The sequence below is a fragment of the Orcinus orca genome, chromosome 16 (assembly GCF_937001465.1).
Source record: "Orcinus orca chromosome 16, mOrcOrc1.1, whole genome shotgun sequence".
NCBI lineage: Eukaryota > Metazoa > Chordata > Mammalia > Artiodactyla > Delphinidae > Orcinus > Orcinus orca.
The window spans coordinates 18,398,837-18,424,029 of NC_064574.1; the positions used below are offsets into that span (position 1 = coordinate 18,398,837).

At 39.7% G+C, this 25,193-nt stretch overlaps 1 protein-coding gene across 12 annotated transcripts in view; it reads left to right on the top strand.

Annotated features, from left to right (window-relative positions):
• The window catches only part of PTPRT (protein tyrosine phosphatase receptor type T), a 1,087,126-nt gene that overhangs the window by 826,764 nt on the left and 235,169 nt on the right, over positions 1–25,193 (top strand). For all 12 annotated transcript variants that reach the window (XM_049698694.1, XM_049698695.1, XM_012534093.3 and 9 more), the window contains exon 12: positions 10,813–11,086. In XM_049698694.1, coding sequence (XP_049554651.1) covers positions 10,813–11,086 — 274 coding nt within the window. The remainder of the gene's footprint in view (positions 1–10,812; positions 11,087–25,193) is intronic.

The following is a 25,193-nucleotide window of genomic DNA, read 5'->3' on the forward strand; positions in this document are numbered from 1 at the left end:
TATCTCCACCCCAGTAAGTACATGCTCAATTAAAGCTAGTTATACTTCTTTTAAATATTTGAGAAGAAGATATGGTACTCTAGCCATCATGAGATGGTTGTCTGGTTTCTCCTTTTAAGGTTTCTTTTGATTTTATCTGATAATAATTAAAACTTAATTTGAACTCTTCATTTGAATTGTTATGGCCCCTTTACACAACATATGTTTCTTCCTTTAAATTTCTACTCAAAATCCACTTTTGTTAAATGTATTAAGTGCAGTTCAATCACAGGAGAAGAATCCAAATGGAAAACAGGGCAAATCTTTGTGGTCTAATTTGGTAACACTGTAATAATAATGCATGCAGCAGTTGTTTTGGCTCCAGCCAACTTTTAGGAAAAGCACTCTACTCTGTAGAAAGAATGTTCTAGACACACTATCCCATTTAACCCTCACACTATCCTGTAAGCAACCCTCTTCTCAGAATCCTTCCCTGGCCAGGTTCCTCCTGTACTGAACAGTTAATATATGTTTCCCCCATCTTAGTTCTGAGCTCCCAGTGCCCAGGGGCCATATTACATTCAAATTTTAACCTGCTACACTGTAGTCATACAATAAATAACCTGATGAATAAATGAGTAAGTACATGAAAGAGTGGGCAGTAGATCACACAGCTAGTCAGAAGCCAGGGAAAGATGCACATGCACGTATTCTGATGATAAACTGCAAATGTATTCCTCTCCCCATTTCCTTGCCTCCTCTAATGGCTATTGTGACTAAGCAAATCGTGAACAAAAACAGGAATTCCCAGACCCTTGGAGTAAAGGTTGGCTAACTAAGACATATCTTTGTAAATTTCAGTTTCATAGTTCCAAGTGACCTTTAAGGTACGGAATGTAATTGCAAAGCTATATTCTGTTGGGGATTACAAAGCTCACACTTGTTTCTTAGCCCATCTTGTACAATAATGCCGAAAGTTTATCATAGCGTTTCTGTATTGAAATGTGTGCATCATTGAATACTAAAGCACAGACTCTTTGGAAGGGAAAAAGAACATTCAGGATTACTCAGTCCATTTCCCTCATTTCGTTAAGAGCTTTATTGAGGTATAATTTGCATACCATAAAATTCAGTCAGTTTTAAGTGTACAATTCAATGATTTTCAGTAAATCTGTAGGGTTGTGCAACCATCACCACGGTCCCATTTTAGAAAATTTTCATCACACCATAAAATACCCTGTGCCTGAGTGCAGTTGATTCCTGTTCACACCTGCAGTCCCAGGCAAACACTAATCTGATTACTGTCTCTATAAATTTGCATTTTCTTGACATTTCATGTGAGTGGAATCATACAGTATATAAAGTGTTTTTCATCTGGCTTCTGTCATTTAGCATAATATTTTTGACCCTCATCTGTACTGTAGAGTATATTAGTAAATTGTTTCTTTTATTACTGAATAATATTTCATTATATGGATATACCACATATTGTTTATCTGTTCACCACTTGATAGACATTTAGATTGTTTTAGTGTTTTGGCTATTATGAATAATACTGTTATTAACATTTGTATACAAGTTTATGTATAGACATACATAGATAAGTATTTATGAATGGAATAGCTGGATGAATGGTAGCTTTATGTTTACCTTTTTAAGGAACTTCCAGACTATTTTCCAAAGTGACTGCACCATTTGACTTTCTCACAGCAATGTATGACAGCTCCAGTTTTCCAATACCCTTGTCAACACTTGGCAATTGTCTGTCTTTTTACTGATAGCTGTTCTAAGTGGGGAGGGGAGTGGTTTCTTTTTAATTGTTGTTGTCTTATTTTCTTTTGTTCTTTTTTTTATTTTTTAAATTTTTTTATTGAAGTATAGTTGCTTTACAATATTATATTAGTTTCAGGTATACAGCATAGTGATTCAGTATTTTTACAGATTGTACTACATTAAAAGTTATTATAAGATAATGGCTGTGATTCCTTGTGCTGTACAATATATCCTTGTTGCTTATCTATTTTATACATAGTAATTTGTATGTCTTAACCCCATACCCCTACTTTGCCCCTCCCCCCTTGCCTCTTCCCTTTGGTAACCACTAGTTTGTTTTCTGTATCTGTGAGTCTGTTTCTGTTTTGCATATATATTCATTTGTATTATTTTTTAGATTCCACATATAAGTTTGATTCCTTCTTTATATCTTTAGTTGTGGAAAATCTTTTCTGCTAGTCTTCAGGTCATTCTCATAGATAACTACTCTGTAAATAGTTGTAATTTTGGTGTGCCCATGGGAGGAGCTGAGCTCAGGGTCTTCCAACACCACCATCTTGGCCACACCTCTTAAGGTTGACCATCTTTTCATGAGTTTATAAACCACTTGTATTTTATCGTTAGTGAAATGTCTAGTCAAATCTTTTGCCAATTTTTAAATTGGGTTGTTAGTGTTTTTATTATTGAGTTGTATTGTGTCATTATGTATGTTAGATATGTCATCATACCTTGCATACCTTTCAAATGTTTTCTCTCAATATGTAGCTTGTCTTTTCATTGGTTTAATAGTGTCTTTTGAAGTCAATTTTTTTTTTAATCTGATAACATCCAATTTATCAGATGCTTGTTTTTTTGAAAAGTCTTCTGGGATTCTGATAGAGATTGCTTTAAATCTATAGATAAATTTGTTGAGAATTGCCATCTTAACAATATTGACTATTTCAATCCATAAACAGGGACTGTCTCTTCATTTATTTAGATCTTCTTCATTTTTTTCAGCAGTTTTTTATACTTTTCAGTGTCTAAGTATTTTACATCTTTTGTTTAGATTTATTTTTAGGTATTCTTTCTGATACTATTGTGAATAGAATTGTTTACTTAATTTCATTTTCAGATTGTCCTTTCCTAGTGATAAAGATAATTCATTTTTGTATATTGGTCTTATATCTTGTGACCTTATTGAAATTGTTTTATTTCAAGTTGTGTGTGTGTGTGTATTCTTTAGAATTTTCTACATACAGAATAATGTCACCAGCAAGTAAAAAGTTTTACTTCTTCCTTTCAAATCTGGGTACCTTTAATTAATGAATTAACTAGCTTCACTGACTAGAATCTCTAGGACAATGCCTTATTTTATTGGCTTGAATCTCTAGTGCAATGTTAAACAGATGTCCTTGTCTTATTCCTGATTTTAAAGGGAAAGCATTTGATCTTTTACCCTTGAGTATGATATTAGTTTTATGTATTTTGTAGATGGACTTACCAAATTTAGAAAGTTGTTTTTTTCTATTCCTAGTTTGTTAGTACTTTTTTATCATAAATATGCATTGGATTTTTTTCAAATATTTTTTCTGAACTTGTTGAAATTATCATGATGTTTCTTCCCTTTATTTGAAAAATATGGTGTATTGCATTAATTGATTTTGGATATTAAATCAACCTTGCATTCCTGTAATAAATCTCACTTAGTCATGATGTATAATCTTTTTCATATGTTGCTAGATTTAGTTTGCTAATATTTGGTTAAATATTTTTTAGATCTATATTCCTGAAGGATAATGCTGTAGTTTACTTTCACTGTAATGTATTACTCTGGTTTTGATATCAGGGCCTCACAGAATGAGTCAGGATGCATTTCCTATTTTCTGGATATCAGAACTATTTATTGTTTTAATATTTGCCATATGGGCGGGGCTTTTTGAGGGAAGAATTTAATTACTAATTCAGTTATTTTACTTGTTATGAGTATATTGAAATTTTCTATTTTTTCATGAGTCAATTTTGGCAAGTTGTCGTTCTACGAATTTATCTGTTTCATCTATGTTGTCTATTATTTGGCATAAAGTTTTTCATAGCATTCCCTTGTAATTTTTAAAATTTCTATAGGCTCAGTAGTGATGCCTCCTCTTTCATCCTTGATTTTGTTAGTTTATGTCATAGCTCTTTGTCTTTGGATCAGTGTAGAGAAAGAGTTGCCAATTATGTTGATCTTTTCAAAAACCAACTTTTCTTTCATTGATTTTCACTCTAATTTTTATTCTTGTTTTCTTTCTGCCTATTTAGAGTTTAGTTTGCTCTTATTTTTCTGCTGTCTTAAGGTAGATACTTAGATTAATGATTTGAGATCTTTCTTCTTTTCTAACATAGTTATTTAAGGCTATAAATTTTCCTCCAGTCACTACTAAAATTGTTATCGTTGCTAATACTGTTCAGTTTAATCATTGCTCTTTGGAGAGAGAATGTGCTGAGCTCCTCACTCCACCATTCAAGAAGGCCCACACCCTGATTTTTAAATATGAGGAAGTTGAGGCATATAGAGGTCTTTTAGGTTGGGTTCTTCCAGAAACAGACTCAGAGATGCTGGGTGGGCTTCCACTCCCTACTCTGGGCCACCATGGCTTCCCCCGTCATGTACAGATGCCTGCTTGCTCTGCCCTGTCTAATGGCTTTAGGACTGAACCATCTGGGAGGGAACTAGAGCAGGGCAGTTCAGAAATCTTGAACTGTACTTATAAGTTTTGAGGTTGGTTGTAGTGTTGATGAGTTAATTGTGAAACTATTTTGTGTGTGTCATGTGACAATGTATATGAGTAAAATATTGATATTGAAAATGAGGGTTCTTGGTGTAGGAATTTGGAAAAACAAATATGGGAAAGGTAACGAAGAATCTTATATTACTGGATTTGAATTGGCAATACCAGTATGACCTAATCAGTATGAACTTACGATGTTTAAAAAGGTATTTCACAACAAGGTCCTACTGTATAGCACAGGGAACTATATTCAATATCTTGTAATAACCTATAATGGGAAAGAATCTGAAAAAGAATTCACACACACATATGTATGAGTGAATCACTTTGCTGCACACCTGAAACTAACACAAAATTGTAAATCAACTATACTTCAATTAAAAACTGTATTCCTTAATTCTGTCCAGTTGAAGGGCATAGAAGCAATTGTATAACAGTACAATGAGCTTACTTGGTGCCCAGAAGTGCCTGATTATGGTTCCAGGGAAGGAGGGCACAGGTGAACCTTGAACATCTTGTGGTGCCTACAAGCAAGGGTGTGCTCAGTGATCAGTGGGGCCACCAAAGGATGTGGGAGCTGCCTGAAGGGGCTTCCACGGGACTTAAAACTATTTTTGTTTTACACTTAGATATTTTATACTTGTACATATTTATGAACTCCTTGTACCTGTGGCTCTTATATAACTATAAAAGTATAATACTATACTTACTTCAGCTATAAAAGTAAATCAAATTTACAAATAAATAAATAATATTATAAAAGAAAAAAAAAGAAATCTTGGTGGAGAAGCCACTGTGATTGATGGAATGTTACCATATGCCTCAGCAGAGTTGGGCTGAAAACAAAGGTTGAAAAATACTTTGCCTAACTGGATCTCTGCTCTTATGCAAGTCCCATGTGGTCATTGGTCATAGGTGCCCTGTAGGGGAACTGTTGGTGCTCATAGAGATCCCCTCATCTCCCCTTTCCTGCAATGTGCCCATCCTCCATATTCTATGCGCTTCGATGCAAATGGCCCTTGACCGTGACCATCTTTGAAGGGTTGCCGTTAGGCTACCAGAGCCACCTTGTTTGACCCACAAAGTTGGGAGTACCTGGGAGTTTGTCTCTGCAGGAGGGTCCATAACCAATAACTGATTGGTATCAGAGGCTCAAATACCCTTGGCTTGAGATAAGACAAACTGGGGGGTACAATTTATGCTCCGGAGCTCCCTATGGGATCAGATTGAGTCTGGGACCTTGCCTTGAAATCATATTCTTACTTAGCTTCTGCCCTGTTCTCTCCTCTTCCCTCACTCCCTTACTGGTTTCTCCTGGGACCACTTCTTTCACAGATTGTTTGCATTGAAACTTTAGCTGAGGGTCTGTTTCTAGAAGAACTTGAACTAAAACAAACCTATTTCTGGGAGAACATTGGCTCAAATATGCCACTTTCTGAAGTTGGGCAGCATACCCTCTATCTGTCTTCTGACTTCAACATTCTGAATGGATACAGCCTCTGGCTGGAAACATCTTCCCTGGATATAGAAAGGGCGCCACAGGATGTGTCTATGATGGAGGCATGGGTCTGATAGGTCCCTGGTGCCCCTCAGTGGTACCTGGTCAGAGGAGCGTGAGTCATCCTCTAAACTGTTAATTCGGGAAGCAGAGGAGGCCTGAGAGTCCACGGCAGGGTTCTTCCCAAGCCTGCAGAGGTTCCTGCAGGTTTTGCTCTTAAAGGCATCTAAGGCTATTGACCTCTACGAGCTGGGGTCTTGGACTTTGGACCAGAGTAGAGTATTCTTGTCTCAGGAGACACTGAAACTAAAATATAGAAGTTGCTGGCAAGCCTGGGTCTGAAGAGTCAGGGAGGAGAGGGGAGGGAGCATATCAGTCACTGTAGAAAGAGGATGAACAATGGACATTGACGGTGAGGAAACCAAAGCTAAGGAGGTGAAAGAGGTACAGATACCCCTTGGCCTTATGCATTGAGGTGAGGTTGCAGCCTAGCTTTCAGGGTCCTGAAAGAAGAGACCCTTATAATAAATTATGCAGAAAATGTGGTCATAAATGTCCACCTTCTCATTGGGAGAAATAGAGAAGGTATCACAGGAAGGGGAAATGTATGAGTAAACATTGTATGTTGTGAGGTAAGCGTAGAAAAGAATAAGTTATTCTCGTACTATCAGGAATTTTCTACTTAAAAAAAATCCTGTCTTTTTACAAATGATCCTGAATAGTTTATTCTAACCACTTATTTTGCACTAGAGATAATGACTTGGGCTGGGGAGAGTGGGTAGTCTCATTTAGGTATGATTTAATCATCACCAGCGAGCTGAAAAGAGCTTCGATAAATATATTTTCAAGAGAATGCTGATGAGAATGAAGTTACTTCAGAAACAAAAAGAATGCCCCCTCTCTCGTTTTTCTCCCACCGCTTCCTACAGTATGTAGTTCAGGGACAGGAAAGTCGCATAACTTGCTCGGCCATTTCTTACCTCCTTCCCCTTAGTCAGAGCTCTCAGATCTTTGAGAGAGGCTGCATTCCCTGGCAAAAAAAAAGATTTATATGACGAAATGGTTTACAGCTTTCTGGCTGCAATTGTAGATTTGCCTCTGCATGGACAGACTACAGACACAGTGGGCCTCAGGAAGCTGCTGGGTGTGCTCTGGCACATTGATCCCAATTGTATGTGAACCATATGTTGACGGCACAGTTTAACCCCAAAAATGTCCTTTGCTAGTCTTTGTGATTTCAGACGAGGCTGGGTGGAATAGAGCTATGCAATTTCAGCTACCAAGCAAAAAAAACAAAAAAAAATGCTTGGAAGGCCCTCTGCACATTTTGTTGGCTTATGGAAGAAGAAGGAAGGTAGAGAAAAAGAAAGGATACTGAACTGACTGTGGGTCTGGATTTCTACTTTTGCTGCAGTTTGACACCCATGTGGCACTCAGCCTCTCAGCCTCAGTTTCCTCATCTGTAATCGGGCTGCTGAGTTTGGTTGAATTGACAAGTGAGTCCTCAATAATCAGATTGGTGGGGAGGAGGGGGCAGTGGGGTCGCAGGCTGACCCCTGGAGAGATGATTTGCCTCTCTCTGTAGCCCTTGGCAGCATTCACGTGTCAGAGCTCAGTGAAGACCCCACTGCTTGGCTGTCCATGACTGCAGAATCTCATGCCACTCATGGGCAGCCCTCGGGCCAGCCTTGCGACGCTTCTTGATCCATCCCATTATCGGAGGGACAGGGACAACAGAATGATTCTAGGGAGTGGAATCCAGCCCCAGTGAAGCTCCCAAGGTTTTGGGGTAAGGATGACAGAAGGATTCAAGGGTGGCATGAGAGTTCTGGGCTGAGAAACAGAGACAGAGGTCTTCTCGTGTGGGTGGGATTAACCCAAGTGGTGACTAGGGATAGGCTGGGCCTCAGGGGAAAACAGGGACCCATAGCTCTTTTCAACGTCCTGCTTCTAGGGATGAGGCTGTTGGTCCCTCCCGACCTGGTCAAGAGGGCGTGAGGGCTGGATCGGTTGAGTGCCCCCCAAGCCCAGTGTAGAGTATTGTAGGTGCTATTGCAAGCATGGACAGGTGAACCCAAGAGGCTGTTGCTCCTTTTCTCTTAATTCCTTTTTGCCCTTTCCCTCATAGATTAGAGTCACATGAGTAATGGACCCTCAACAAGTAGCCCTTAGCACACTAGCCAGCTTCAGTTTTACTCGAGATTCTTGTTATATGTAAAGTAATACAGGTCCTGAAAACTGGCATAGGTGCTCCTCCACTCTCACCCCATGACCTGAGTTTGGGACTTGGGTCTTTGTGCTGTTTTTCAGGGACTGTTTTGAGCTTAACTGACCTGATAAACATAGTGATGGTACCATTGAAAAAGACCTCAGGGTTGAGGATAGGATGAATATTAAAGTCATAATTTAATTTAATTATTTGTTGACTTCAGTTTTTTTGTTTTTTTGTTTTTTGCGGTACGCGTGCCTCTCACTGCTGTGGCCTCTCCCATTGCGGAGCACAGGCTCCGGACGCGCAGGCTCAGCGGCCATGGCTCACGGGCCCAGCCTCTCAGCAGCATGTGGGATCTTCCCAGACCAGGGCACGAACCCGTGTCCCCTGCATCAGCAGGCGGGCTCTCAACCACTGCGCCACCAGGGAAGCCCTGTTGACTTCAGTTTTATATACACATTTGGATGTCTCACACACACACAAATACATACACACACTTTGGGCTGTTGGAGACACTCACTCAGATTTCATACACACTTATTTAGGTGTCCAAACACTCAGGTTCACACTTGTCTGGATGTTACACCCACTCATTCAGAGAGTATACATGTTCGCTCAGCTTTCAGACACCCAGGTCCTACAGATCCTCATTTGGACATCGTTCATACTCAGATATAGTTTGTACTCCCAGAGAGGTTGGCCACATTCACTCACATGTCACTCACATGCACTCTGGGCTGTTGAGTTCTTGTCCAGATGTGCACAGCAGATAGCAGGCATCTCATTGAGCTGTTGCTCACCTCCACTCCCATATCACTCATCCAGGGGCAGCACTCACATGCCCATTTGTCTCCCATCCGCATTGCTGACCATCCCCATGCTCAAGGAGATCCAGGGGAAGACTTGACACATTGATTGTGTCATGTTTCCTTGGGTCAGTCCCTCTGTAGCCTTTTTTCCTTAATTAAATAATCCTGTACCTCTGTCTCCACCAAGTTGTGCTTCTTAACCAAGTGTCTTTAGATGGGTAGTCTGATTGAAGAATGGTAGCACTCACCACGTTCCATTTTTATAAACCGTGTGTTCGTTCACTGTGTCATCTTTAAATGATTGGTTTGAGGCCATTGCTGCAATCACTTCATTAATTTGCAAAAGTTCCTGGAGGTACTCTTTGGATAATTGGCTTAAATCATGAGTCCCAGAGATATGTGCAATAAAGATCTTAAAAAAGAAAAAAAAAAGAGCATTTATTCAAGAGAACTACAAACTGTGGGCATTTGAAGAGATAGTAAAATGTTATCAAAATTCACAAAATTTAGGATAACTTTTATAAAAGGAGCCTACACATTTAGCATACAGTTGGTGTTTTAAAAAGGCTCGGTCATCTCCCTTCACACATTAACACCTTCTTACAGTCCTGCTAAGTTGAAGGGAATGTGTGAGATCACTAGATAGGAGCTCAGAAGAATCACTGTTTATCTTGATTAGGGTTTCTGCATCCTGTCAGGTTGGGTTTCATGCTTATTTTCAATTTTAGTTCAATTTGGTCCATTTGAACAGGCATTCACTGATCACTATGTAGGTATCAGGCAACCTGCTGAGCAGTATGTGGATGGAGGAGAGTGATACAGAGATAACAAAGCCACAACTTCCACTGCCTAAAAGGTCACAGTCTAGACCTAGAAACAGCAGTTCCATGCTTATGTTATTGCCGTCCCGAGCAGATAGCCATTAACGAACAGTGGAGGAGCAAAGTAGGGGGAAAGTCATTCAGATTTGGAGGATCTATACCGGCTTCATAGAGGAGATGAAAGACAGGCTTAGCCTTTAGAGAAAGGCTTCCACAGGCAGAAGTTGAATGAGAGGGCATTGCAGATGGAGGAAGCACGAACTGGTGATGGCATAGGCTGGGATCCAAAGGAGGTTTGTGCGATAGCATGGGGTCTGCAGCAGCTGCAATGAGGGGTTTACCATAAGACTGTCTGAGGGGTAGACTAGAAGCCAGACAAAGTGCCCCAAAGGTCAGGATGAGGAGTCTAGATTGTGTCGTTTGAAGAATGGAGAGCCTATGAACGTGTTTGAAGAGGGACAGTGTTTATGTTCAGGAAGGTCAGTGGATTGACTGGTGAGTTGATCCAATCAATTAGAGGCAAAGAGACTAGCTGAGTTCAGCTAAGAGGTGGGGAAGTGCCCAACCTCAACAGTTTGATGGGAGGAGAAAAAAAGGGAGGGGCAGGTTCAGATTGCTGATATCAAGTCAACAGAGCTTGTTGATCAAAGTAGAGTGCAAACCAAGGATACAGGAAATGAGAGTGAGCCCCGTCTTCAAGATCTGGCCACTTGATGAGCAGTGCTACTCTCACTAAGGAAAGAAATGGAGAAGAGGAACATACAGGTTTGTAGGGGTTGAAACTGAGTTGCATTTTTGGACATACGCAGTGTGAGCTGGCTTTGGAACATCTAAATGGAAATCTGTTTCTACAAAGCAGCGGGTTTATAAGTCTGAAGCTCAGGAGGGAGTTGCAGACAGAAGTGACGATGATAAAAGTTCATCCCTCCAGGGGGTTGCTCATCTGCCTCTCCTCTTTCCCGTCCAGTGTTTATCAGCTGGTTGTCAAGGAGGAGCGACTTCAGAAGTCACGGAGGGCAGCTGACATCATTGAGTGCTTTTCGGTGCCGGTGAGCTATAGGAATGCCTCCAGCCTCGATTCTCTACACTACTTTGCTGCTGAGTTGAAGCCTGCCAACCTGCCTGTCACCCAGCCATTTACAGTGGGTGACAACAAGACATACAATGGCTACTGGAACCCACCTCTTTCCCCTCTGAAAAGCTACAGCATCTACTTCCAGGCACTCAGCAAAGCAAATGGAGTAAGTATGGCCACATGGAGGCCATGTCTTGCCTTGTTTTCCCATTCTTAAATGAGAAGGCAGCATGACTTTAGAGCAGAGGTTGACAAACTAAGGCCCGTGGACCAAATCATCCTGACCCATGCCTTTTTTTGTGAGTAAAGCGTTGTTGGTTTTTGGCTTTTGGTTTTTCATACAGTGACGCCTATTCGTTTCCACGGTCTGTAACTGCTTTGATGCCCCAGCAGTACACTTGAGTAGTTGAGACAGACTGTATGCTGCATAAAGCCTAAAATATTTACTATATGGCCCTTTACAGAAAAAAATTCTGAGACCCCTGTATTAGAGGATAGAAAGGTGTTTCACTTGGGCAAATCATATGCAGATCTAAGACTTAATTTCCTCATCTATAAAAGAATACCTATAAATTTGATATCTATTAATGCACTAAACATGTTTTAGTTAATCAGTGACTGCTAACCCCTTTATCATTACCGTTAGTCACATTAGGAAGTATTTTTCTCCCAAAGACAAGGTAACCTTTTTGTGTCAAATATTTTTTTGGCTACTGAGGAGTGCCAGTCATAACATTACAAAATCACAGGGCTGTAAAGGATCTGAAAGGTCATCCAATATCTCCCTCCCTCCCCCTACGTACAAAACAGTGCTTCAGTCAATACTACAATATCACAGTTAACTGATGTTAATAATTATTCCTTTTTTAATTGAAGTATAGTTGATTTACAATGTTGTGTTACTTTCTGGTGTACAGCAAAGTGATTCAGTTATATATACATATTCTTTTCCATCATGGTTTATTACAGGATACTGTAAATAGTTCCCTGCACTATACAGTAGTACCTTGTTGTTTATCTGTCTTATGTATAGTAATGTATCTGTTAATCCCAAACTCCTCCAACCCCTTTCCTCTTTGGTAACCATAAGTTTGTTTTCTATGTCTATGGGTCTATTTCTGTTTTGTAAATAAGTTGATTTGTATCATTTTTTTAGATTCCACATATAAGTAATATCATATGATATTTGTCTTTCTCTTGCTGACTTACTTCACTTAGTATGATAATGTCTAGGTCCATCCATGTTGCTGCAAATGGCATTATTTCATTCCTTTTTTATGGCTGAGTAGTATTTCATTGTGTGTGTGTGTGTGTGTGTATATATATATATATATATCACATCTTCTTTATCCATTCAAATGATGAACATTTAGGTTGCTTCCATGTCTTGGCTATTGTAAATAATGCTGCTGTCAACATTAGGATGCAGGTATCTTTCTGAATTAAGGTTTTCTCTGCGTATATGCCCAGGAGTGGGATTGCTGGATCATATGGTAACTCTATTTTTAGTTTTTTAAGGAACCTCCATATTGTTCTCCATAGTGGCTCCACCAATTTACATTCCCACAAACAGGGTAGGAGGGTCCCTTTTTCTCTACATGCTCTCCAGCATTTATTTGATGATGTTAGTTCTTATTCTTGAATACCTCCAATGACAGAGAACTCACTTCTTTATGTGGTAACTTTGCTGATCTTTGTGGAGGCTGTGGCTCTAAGAAAGCTTTTTTTTAACTGACTTAAATATATCGTTTATTGTAGTTTCTACCCATTGCTCTTGATCCATACTTTCAGGTCCCAATAGAACCAGTGCAATCACCTTCTCAGGTGGCATTTTTCTTCAGTTACATAAGAACTTTTCCACCATTCACTTCCCCTCTATACACACAGACCCATCTGGTCTTATGTTCGCAAGCTAACTATCTTTAAGTTCCTCTTATACTCAAGTATTTTCTGTCTAGGATGCTTTTGTGGACATGTTTTGTTTCAGGTTGCCATATTTCATTCAACAAATAGATAATGAACAGTGACGCTTGCTAGACGCGATAGTTCATACTAAGGTTATGTAGTATGTGCCCTCAAAGAGCTTCTATAAATGTAAGGGAATCTTATGTGCCATGCCACAGTGTTTCTGGAGAAGTGAGAGGCTCACTGGAGAAGGGAAAGCTGAGACAGAAGCAAGATTTGCTAAAGTTCTTACAGAACAGCCTGTGGCCAAGATAGTCTAGTCTGTCAGTGCCACTCATTACCTTATGAGAAACCTGGATTGAGAAACTAATTAACATTTAAAATGTCCACATACCCATTTAGATTCCACATTGGTATTTCAGTTCTGCATTCATTACTGGTTCAAGCAGCATTCCTCACAGAGAGTATAAAACTACAAAAAGAAGCCAGACTGCCTTCCACCTGTCCGTCTGGTCTTACCTCTGCATGCAACACTCTGATGTATTGTGGAGGAAGACATATAAAGATGGCCAGAAGCATCTGGGAGCTCATCTTCTTCTTGGTTCTCTGCATCCCATATGAGCCAGTTTCTTGGTTCAGCACAACCCTGAGAAGGGATGACTTTCCCTGCTCTTGGAACATATCAAGAGGTGCTGTTGGGTTTCCATGCTGTGGAGCAGAGTCGTAGCTTCATTCAATTCACCTGCTATTGCATTCCTACCAAGATTCTCCTGAAAACCCAGCAACAGACCAAGTTTGTAGAACCCAGGGAACTAGAAAATGGACCCCAGGAGAGATTTCCCCAACCTGAGCATGGTGGGTCCTAGAAGAACAGCAGATGAGGCAGGAGGATTGCTGGAGGTCTTGGCCCCCAGACATCATATAATAGAAACCGTTTTCAAGACATGCGGTTTTGCCATTGGGCAAAAGTCACCCCACTGTGAAACTGCCTCATCTAAGAAGCAGTTTCTACTACTGCTTCCGAGATAAACAAAGCCATTTAATTACTCATGCCTCTGATCCCACCCCGTGGGTACACCCATTTGGGAACTAAGGTTTGCTGTAATGAAACACGAGCAGGAATGGAACTGGATGGGTGCTTACGCCAGGTGTCTTGAGGGTATAGTCGGCCTCACAGGAACAGAGAGGAAAAAGCTGTGGGAGCTGGCACTCAGAGTATTGTATTTTTCTAGCAAGAGAAAAACCACACACCATTTCAAATTACTGTGTAGTATTAAGTTTTACTGAAAAGAGTTGGGTGAAAGGGACACAGGAGCAGGAAAGTCATTCTCGGTCTAACACATCTCTGCTTGGCCCCCTCAGATTTCACCATATCATAAAGGGCGGAAGACAATGCAGTTAAGCCTGGAGGATTTTTGAGGAGATGTTGTAACCCACAAATTTCTTACCAGCCCAGTTGTTGTTCTTATGTAAATGCATCAGAAAGACATTCTCACCATCCTGAGGGTCCCACAGGTCCTGCTTCTAATAAATCATTCAAAGAGCAGCTGACCAGGCAATGAATCAAAATAAAGAAATCAAGAATAGAGAAATATGAAATAAAAAGACCCACAGTGAGCATGGAAACTAATTAAATATCACATTAATGCTAAATAATTGCTCTAAACATGTTACAAAGAGGTTAATATTAAAAGCAATTACTTAAAGAAAAGATGTATAATGTAAAAAGTTACCAGTTGTAATCTGGGTCTGTAATTCACTCTTATGTCAACAAAAACTAAGAAAGAGTTGGAGGATTGATGAATGTAAATAAAAATCTGCTAATTATCCCACTTTAGACAGGATAGAATAGCAAATGACTATTTTATTTTTGATACTAAGATTTTTTTTAGGTATACTTTTTTGGAACATAAAGGCAGCCTTCCAGTCTATCATAGAAAAGCCAGAAGACAACAATCTGCAAAGAAAAGGGGGAGAAATAAAGGAAACTATAAGTAAACATGAAAATCAGCAACTGTAAAGCAGGCCAGAAACAGAAGCACTATATTTTTTTTTAAGTGATGCTTTACTCCCTTCAGAAAGGGGTAAAATGTCTTGAGTCAAGTAAAAACCAGAATTCAGCAAATCTGTATCACTAGAAGATTAAAAACAAAGGTTAGGGCAAAGTTATATTACATTTAAAAAATTAAAGGAAAGCAGAAATGGCCGTTTGTTGCAGGATGGTTGTGGGCAAGGTTGAATGATGTACTGTCAGTCAATTTCATTGCTTCCGATCCCGTCTACAAGTTTCAGTCAAAACAAGAGTAAGAGAATTTTAGGGTTCAGATATAGTTATTCTGTGAATAGTAAAGATGTTTTTTCACCTTATCAGAGTGCCTAAATAGTCAGCCTTTACCATCAGACTGCCTATACACAAAACCCTAGTAACTGTGTGACTTTTAAGTAACCTATTAAAAGAGTTAGATGTGACTGATTAATTAATTAAGGAAACATCTAGCAAGCATACACTCTATGTCTCCCCCCCAAAACAAAGGCATCTTTTTTGAGTGCTGGGAATAAAGCAGCAAGCCAAACAGACAAAAAATCCCTGCCCTCGTAGCATTTACATTCTAGCAGGGAGAGACCAAAAATAAATACGTAAAATCGTGTGTCAAATAATTAGTCATTAGGTTTAGAAATGTGGAGGTCACTCATTAAATCTTGACTATTATTAGGATGGGAGTAAAGACATTTTACAAACTCTACAGTGAACTCTATAAATGTGGAGTCATTTAATCCAGCCCTATAAAAACCATGGAGAGTCCGAGTATGATGTCCACTATGAAGCATGGTCCTCAGAGTCCTCACAGGCACTTCCATGAAGTGTGAGTTGTTCACAGGCACTTGCGTTTGGAATTTTGATTAGATTAGTATTGGGTTGGCCCAAAAGTTCATTTGGGTTTTTCCATAGCATCTTATGGAAAAACCCGAACAAGCTTTGGGGCCAACCCAATCTCCCATTTACCCATCTATGCTTTCTTACAGATAACAAGGTCAGTCCCGCCTGTTGAAGCACTGTCTTTGGCGCTGAATTCTCAGCATCTGTCTTTCTTGCGAATCAGGCCATATTGTAACTATTTGTTTTGGATACAACAATATTACAGATCTGTAGCGGTTAAGAATTGGATGATTTTGAGGTGTCATCTAATCTACACCAGAAGCCAACACAGAAATCTCTAATAAAGTGTTCTTGGCAAGGCATTATATAGCCTCAGCTTGACCGCTGCAATTCTTTGGAGGGAAAGAGTTGATTCCTTTGTTGAACAAGAAAAATTGTTGGAACTTTCTCCTTTCTATAAAGCCAAATTCTGTCCCCTTAACTCTCTACTCTTGGAAACTTGTATTGATTTGAACAAATCAAATCATTCTTTACCATGTCAGCCTTTTGGAGAAAATACGACAGTATCAACTACCATCCCTGGTCACCCAGGCCATCTCTCACTGATATTGAATATGCAATTACTTCTGTTTCTCATAGGGCATGATTTCTGTATCTCTTTCATCCTGTTTATTCTGTTCTCTCATAGACAGACTCCTTTTTTCCAATGCCTTCTTTAAAAAGGGGTAACCAGAATGTAGCATTGTACTGCAGATACAGTTAGACCATTCCTGCTACATTTCAACTACCCCTCCTCTCTTGACCATTTTCTAAGACATTATTTCTCATACATTCCAAGATACTTTTCTCGCTTCAGGGACCTCTTGCAGGCTGCTGTATTATCCATGTCTGTCTTCTTCATTCTTTGAAGAACTAGTACCTTAGTTTTTAGGCCTCATCTTCAACGTCATATCCTTTGGGAACCTTCCAGTCATATTATCTAAGAGCCATCCACACCAATACTCACTATATGTTAACCTGTTGTTCTTATTTAAAACGTTGTGCATATTTTTTAAACATCTTTATTACAGTATAATTGCTTAACAATGGTGTGTTAGTTCCTGCTGTATAACAAAGTGAATCAACCATACGTATATATATATATCCCCATATCCCCTCCCTCTGGTGTCTCCCTCCCAGCCTCCCTATCCCACCCCTCTAGGTGGTCACAAGGCATGGAGCTGATCTCCCTGTGCTATGCGGCTGCTTCCCATTAGCTATCTGTTTTACATTTGGTAGTGTATATAGGTCACTGCCACTCTCTCACTTCATCCCAGCTTACTCTTCCCTCTCCCTGTGTCCTAAGGTCCATTCTCTACATCTGCGTCTTTACTCCTGTCCTGCCCCTAGGTTCTTCAGAACCATTTTTTTCTTTTTTTTTAGATTCCATATATATGTGTTAGCATATGGTATTTGTTTTTCTCTTGCTGAGTTACATCAGTCTGTATGACAGACTTTGGTCCATCCACCTCACTACAAATAACTCAATTTCATTTCTTTTTATGGCTGAGTAATATTCCATGGTATATATGTGCCACATCTTGTTTATCAATTCATCTGTCAATGCACAATTAGGTTGCTTCCATGTCCTGGCTATTATAAATAGTGAGGCAAAGAACATTGTGGTACATGACTCTTTTTGAATTACGGTTTTCTCAGGGTATATGCACAGTAGTGGCATTGCTGGGTCATATGGTAGTTCTATTTTTAGTTTTTAAAGGAACCTCCATACTGTTCTCCATAGTGGCTGTATCAATTTACATTCCCACCAACAGTGCAGGAGGGTTCCCTTTTCTCCACACCCCCTCCAGCATTTATTGTTTGTAGATATTTTGATGATGGCCATTCTGACCAGTGTGAGGTGATACCTCATTGTGGTTTTGATTTGCATTTCTCTAATGGTTAGTGATGTTGAGCATCCTTTCATGCCTTTGTTGGCAATGTGTATATGTTCTTTGGAGAAATGTCTATTTAGGTCTTCTGCACATTTTTGGACTGGGTTGTTTGTTCTTTTCATATTGATCTTCATGAGCTGCTTGTATATTTTGGAGATTAATCCTTTGTCAGTTGCTTCATTTGCAAATATTTTCTTCCATTCTGTGGATTGTCTTTTCATCTTGTTTATGGTTTCCTTTGCTGTGCAAAAGCTTTTAAGTTTCATTAGGTCCCATTTGTTTATTTTTGTTTTTATTTCCATTTCTCTAGGAGGTGGGTCAAAAAGGATCTTGCTGTGATTTATGTCTTAGAGTGTTCTGCCTATGTTTTCCTCTAAGAGTTAGATAGTTTCTGGCCTTACATTTAGGTCTTTAATCCATTTTGAGCTTATTTTTGTGTATGGTGTTAGGGAGTGATCTAATCTCATACTTTTACATGTACCTGTCCAGTTTCCCCAGCACCACTTATTGAAGAGGCTGTCCTTTCTCCACTGTACATTCCTGCCTCCTTTATCAAAGATAAGGTGACCATATGTGCGTGGGTTTATCTCTGAGCTTTCTATCCTGTTCCATTGATCTGTCTTTCTGTTTTTGTGCCAGTACCATACTGTCTTGATTACTGTAGCTTTGTAGTATAGTCTGAGGTCAGGGAGCCTGATTCCTCCAGCTCCGTTTTTTGTTCTCAAGAGTGCATTGACTATTCAGGGTCTTTTGTGTTTCCATACAAATTGTGAAATTTTTTGTTCTAGTTCTGTGAAAAATGCCATTGGTAGTTTGTTAGGGATTGCACTGAATCTGTAGATTGCTTTGGGTAGTATAGTCATTTTCACAATATTGATTCTTCCAATCCAAGAACGTGGTATATCTCTCCATCAGTTTGTATCACCTTTAATTTCTTTCATCAGTATCTGATAGTTTTCTGCATACAGGTCTTTTGTCTCCTTAGGTAGGTTTATTCCTAGGTATTTTATTCTTTTTGTTGCAGTGGTAAATGGGAGTGTTTCCTTAATTTCTCTTTCAGATTTTTTATCATTAGTGTATAGGAATGCAAGAGATTTCTGTGCATTAATTTTGTATCCTGCTATTTTACCAAATTCATTGATTAGCTCTAGTAGTTTTCTGGTAGCATCTTTAGGATTCTCTATGTATAATATCATGTCATCTGCAAACAGTGACAGTTTTACCTCTTATCTGATTTGGATTTCTTTTAGTTCTTTTTCTTCTCTAATTGCCGTGGCTAAAACTTCCAAAATTATCTTGAATAATAGTGGTGAGTGGGCAACCTTGTCTTTTTCCTGATCTTAGTGGAAATGGTTTCAGTTTTTCACCATTGAGAGCGATGTTGGTTGTGGGTTTGTCATATATCGCCTTTATTATGTTGAGGTAAGTTCCCTCTATGCCTGCTTTCTGGAGGGTTTTTATCATAAATGGGTGTTGAATTTTGATGAAAGCTTTTTCTGCATCTTTTGAGATGATCATATGTTTTTTCTCCTTCAGTTTGTTAATATGGTTTATCACATTGATTGAAGAATCCATGCATTCCTGGGATAAACCCCATTTGATCATGGTGACTCATCATTTTAATGTGCTGTTGGATTCTGTTTGTTAGTATTTGTTGAGGATTTTTGCATCTATGTTCATCAGTGATATTGGCCTGTAGTTTTCTTTATTTTGTGACATCTTTGTCTCGTTTTGGTAACAGGGTGATGGTGGCTTCTTCAAATGAGTTTGTGAGTGCCACTCCCTCTGCTATATTTTGGAAGAGTTTGAGAAGAAAAGGTGTAGCTCTTCTCTAAATATTTGATAGAATTCACCTGTGAAGCCATCCGGTCCTGGGCTTTTGTTGTTGGAAGATTTTTAATCACAGTTTCAATTTCAGTGCTTGTGACTGCTCTGTTTCTATTTTCTATTTCTTCCTGGTTCAGTATTGGAAGGTTGTGCTTTTCTAAGCATTTGTCCATTTCTTCCAGGTTGTCCATTTTATTGCCATACAGTTGCCTGTAGTAATCTCTCATAATCCTTTGTATGTCTGCAGTGTCAGTTGTTACTTCTCCTTTTTGTTTCTAATTCTATTGATTTGAGTCTTCTCCCTTTTTTTCTTGATGAGTCTGGGTGATGGTTTATCAATTTTGTTTATCTTCTCAAAGAACCAGCTTTTAGTTTTATTGATCTTTGCTATTGTTTCCTTCATTTCTTTTTCATTTATTTCTGATCTGATCTTTATGCTTTCTTTCCTTCTGCTAACTTAGGGGGTTTTTTGTTCTTCTTTCTCTAATTGCTTTAGGTATAATGTTATATTCTTTATTTGAGATGTTTCTTCTTTCTTGAGGTAGGATTGTATTGCTATAAGCTTCCCTCTTAGAACTGCTTTTGCTGCATCCCATAGGTTTTGCGTTGTCATTTTCTCATTGTCTTTTGTTTCTAGGTATTTTTTGATTTCCTCTTTGATTTCTTCAGTGATCTCTTGGTTATTTAGTAGTGTATTGTTTAGCCGCCATGTGTTTGTATTTTTTACAGCTTTTTTTCCTGTAATTGATATATAGTCTCATAGTGTTGTGGTCAGAAAAGATACTTGATACAATTTCAGTTTTCTTAAACTTACCAAGGCTTGATTTGTGACCCAAGATATGATCTGTCCTGGAGAATGTTCCATGAGTCCTTGAGAAGTAAGTGTATTCTGTTGTTTTTGGATGGAATGTCCTATAAGTATCAATTAAGTCCATCTTGTTTAATGTGTCATTTAAAGCCTGTGTTTCCTTATTTATTTTCATCTTGGATGATCTGTCCATTGGTGAAAGTGGGGTATTAAAGTCCCCTACTATGATTGTGTTACTGTCAGTTTCTCCTTTTATGGCTGTTAGCATTTGCCTTATGTATTGAGGTGCTCCTATGTTGGGTTTATAAATATTTACAATGACTATTTCTTTTTCTTGGATTGATCCCTTGATCATTATGTAGTGTCCTTGTTTGTCTCTGCTAATAGTCTTTATTTTTAAGTCTATTTTGTCTGATATGAGAATTGCTACTCTAGCTTTCTTTTGTTTTCCATTTGTATGGAATATCTTTTTCCATCCCCTCACTTTCAGTCTGTATATGTCCCTAGGTCTGAAATGGGTCTCTTTTAGACAGCATATATACGGGTCTTGTTTTTGTATCCATTCAGCCAGTCTGTGTCTTTTGGTTGGAGCATTTAATCCATTTATATTTAAGGTAATTATCGATATGTATGTTCCTGTGACCATTTTCTTAATTGTTTTGGGTTTGTTTTTGTGGGTCTTTTCATTCTCTTGTGTTACCTGCCTAGAGAAGTTCCTTTAACATTTGTTGTAAAGCTGGTTTGGTGGTGCTGAATTCTCTTAGCTTTTGCTTGTCTGTAAAGGTTTTAATTTCTCCATCGAATCTGAATGAGATCCTTGCTGGGTAGAGTAATCTTGGTTTTAGGTTTTTCCCTTTCATCACTTTAAATATGTCCTGCCACTCCCTTCTGGCTTGCAGAGTTTCTGCTGAAAGATCAGCTGTTGACCTTATGGGGATTCCCCTGTATGTTATTTGTTGCTTTTCCCTTGCTGCTTTTAATATTTTTTCTTTGTATTTAATTTTTGATAGTTTGAGTAATAATGTGTCTTGGTGTGTTTCTCCTTGGATTTATCCTGTATGGGACTCTCTGGGCCTCCTGGACTTGATTGACTCTTTCCTTTCCCCTATTAGGGAAGTTTTCAACTATAATCTCTTCCAATATTTTCTCAGTCCCTTTCTTTTTCTCTTCTTCTTCTGGGGCCCCTATAATTCGAATGTTGGTGCATTTAATATTGTCCTAGAGGTCTAAAAAACTGTCCTCAATTCTTTTCATTCTTTATTCTGCTCTGCGATAGTTATTTCCACTATTTTATTTTCCAGGTCACTTATCCGTTCTTCTGACTCATTTATTCTGCTATTGATTCCTTCTAGAGAATTTTTAATTCCATTTATTGTGTTGTTCATCATTGTTCGTTTTCTCTTTAGTTCTTCTAGGTCCTTGTTAAATGTTTCTTGTATTTTCTCCATTCTATTTCCAAGACTTTGGGTCCTCTTTACTATCATTACTCTGAATTCTTTTTCAGGTAGACTGCCTGTTTCATCTTCATTTGTTTGGTCTGGCAGGTTTTTACCTTGCTCCTTTATCTGCTGCGTATTTCTGTCTTCTCATTTTGCTTAACTTACTGTGTTTGTGGTGTCCTTTTTGCAGGCTGCAGGTTTGTAGTTCCCATTGTTTTTGGTTTCTGCCCCCAGTGGGTAAGGTTGTTGTAGGATTCCTGGTGGGGGGGACTGGTGCTTTTGATTGGTGGAGGAAGCTGGATCTTGTCTTTCTGGTGGGCATGCCACATCCGGTGGTGTGTTTTGGGGTATCTGTGAACTTATTATGATTTTAGGCAGCCTCTCTGCTAATGGGTGGGGTTGTGTTCCTGTCTTGCTGGTTGTTTGGCATGGGGTGTCCAGCACTGTAGCTTTCTGGTTGTTTAGTGGAGTTTGGTCTTAACGTTGAGATGGAGATCTGTGGGAGAGCTCTCGCTGATTGATATTATGTGGGGCTGGGAGGTCTCTGGTGGTCCAGTGTCCTGAACTCAGGTCTCCTACCTCAGAGGCTCAGGCCTGACACCTGGCCAGAGCACCAAGACCCTTACATGTAAATTGGTTAAATTCTCCAATCCAAAGGCACAGGATGGCTGGCCTTCCATGCTGCACTCGGTCCTCCAGCTGGGCCTTGTCCGTCGGGCCTGGTTGACATGGAGAGCCTGCTTTGGATCCAGGTCCAGCTGCATCCCCTAGCATCTAGAAGAAGCAGCTGATGCCCCTATCTTCCCTTATCCCTGCTGCAACTCATCACGATCCTGTAGCGCCTGAGGCTCTGCCCCTCATCCATTGTGCATATTTTTAATTGCACTTGTTTTTTGCAGTGCATGCCTCTCTCATTAGACTGAGAGCTCCAGGAGGCAGGATCTCTCGTTTGCTGCTGTATTCTCCCTACTGAGTACAATATTTAACACACAGTAGAAACTCAGTCATCCTTTGATGAATAAATGAATGAGAGTACAGACTGTTTCTTGTTGTCTCTGAGTCTCAGTTCCCTCACTTATAAAATTGAAATAGTAATACACACTTCGCACAGTCATTTTGAGGAGGATTAAATGAGAAACGATCTTGAATACTGAAAGGCACAAAATAAGTGTGAGTAAAGTCTGAATTTCCATTCAGTGTAGTGTGAGAGATCTGGCTCTGAGCTATTTTCCTCATAGAAAGATCTGCCATAAAGGACTTTCCTTCCATCATAGCAGTAATACTTTCCACAGCTGTCTCATTTCACAAGCTCCAGGCTCCTGGGAAGCCTTGATTTCCTCCAGATCTTCCACATGGTACCCAGAGTAGCTGTCTCAGTTGTAAACAGTGGGTGGATGCAGTTTTGCATTGTTTCTTTCCCTCTCTTCCCAGAATGAGGTCTGCTGAATCTACTGTTCTCGGCATCCCCACCACCATTAGCCATGAGTGTGAAGATGAAAGGACCATAATTAACGGTTGTATGCAAAACAAGTGTGGCGAGTTCATGCAAATATCCATCAGAAGCCACCCTTTGTTGGGCAGCGCTATTGTGCCTGTTCTATTTATGCAGAGGGAAGACTCCTTCCTATATCCTTTTCATCACGTGGGGGCACATTTAACCTGCATGATGCCTCCTCCAAATGGTGAGCTAAATAAGAGAAGTGGGAAGCAGAAGGGTGACCACTCTCTATGTTTCATTTCCTCTTCCAGCTCCTGAATTCACTTGCCTCTTAAGAACAGTTGGAAGGCAGATGCTCTTTTGAATGAGTCCTCGTGTTTGCTGCGTTAATCACATTATAATAGTTGGGACGATCTAGGTAGAGCTGGGTTAGGGGAAATTCTGTGTCTCTGAATGAATTGGAAGAAACCATATTTAGTTGTGTCCAAGCCCTGTGAAAATAATATTTGCACATGGATGGGTTTACTGAGGCATGGTTGGGTAGACAGAGCTGAAAGTCAGGCATCAGACAGACTTGGCTTTGAATTATGGCTGTTCCCATGTATGTGAACTTGAGCTGATTTCTTCCCATCTCAGGATACATAATGAGATTAATGATGTTCCTCCCCCAGACTTGGGGAGAGCAAATGAGACAATGCGTATAAGGCATCCGTCACAGTTGTTGTAGTTCTAGTTCTCTTTTCCTTTTTGCTGCTTCCCTGAAGCTCCTCTCTTGAAAGAGGGGAGGGTTGAAGCACCCTTTCCTGGTACGTTCCAATTTGTCCTGTAGACTCCACATAGAAGCACATCACTTCCTAGGAGGACCTCAGGAGCCGTGTCTGTGTGGCACCTGCTGACTGCCTTAATTCACCCATGACTCAGTTGCTTTGTAACCCCACCCAAGCTTTATTTTTCTTAGTTTAACTTTTCATATGTGGCTCCAAGCCTGACATCTGTTCCTGTTGAATCTTTTGATATAATTGATTTTGGCTTTGGAGAATGATCTTGCCCCTCCCAACCCCATTTCCTGATTCTGTTTTTACTTTAGTGACTGTTCACATGAAAAAAGCTCAGGTGGACCATGGAATGAGAAGATGCGGGAATCCCAAGCTCAAATGAGTTAGAGTTAAGACCACACAGGAGGTCACATGGCTTGGATCTGAGATATTCCAGAGGGAGTTTATAAGAAAACTCCTATATTGGTTAGGATAAACTAATTTATGCTGTAGTAACAAGCAACCATGAAATCTCAGTGTATTCCAGAAAAAATATTTTCCACTCTTTCTACATGTGCAAAATGGGCCAGCAGAAGGGCTCTGCTTATCCTAGTTACTCAGGGACTTAAGTTGGAAAGTCCATCTTGACATGTGCTTCCATAATCACCAAGGCAGGGAAAGAAATGTGGCAAACAAGGCAATGGTTCTAAAAAGTTTCCACACAGAATGATACACAGCACTTTCCATTGGCCAAGACTAGTCATGCAGCCATGCTTAACTTCAAAAAGGAATGAGGCAGTGCCTTCCAACTGTGTGCCCAGAGGGAGAACTGGGATATTTGAGAACATCCCTAAGGGCCACCACACTTCCCCATTATACCCTAAGCTTTTCCTTCAAACTTTCATAATACCCAGACTCACTCTTGAAGCACCGGTGCAGTTTCTATCACAGATCCTGAGAACTTTCTTTTATTGAGCACCTGCTGCATCCCACACACTAAGCAAGGTGTTTTCATGTATACGACCTTATGATTGGTCTCACAAAGTGACTCCTTTTAAATCAGTGCATGCGTGGACTGCCAGAAGCACCATGAAATCTCATAGCATCTCAGTTACTTCATACTGATGGAAGGATTTTAGTAGCAGCTTTGTCTTTACCTCCCTGGAGATGTGGTCAAGAAATGTCTAACATTCCCTGTGACACTGTTCCACTTTAAAAGACTGTAGTTCTTCAAAGTCTACCATGCAGTGTGGTTGAGAGGCATTGGAAAACCTTAGATCTCTCCTACC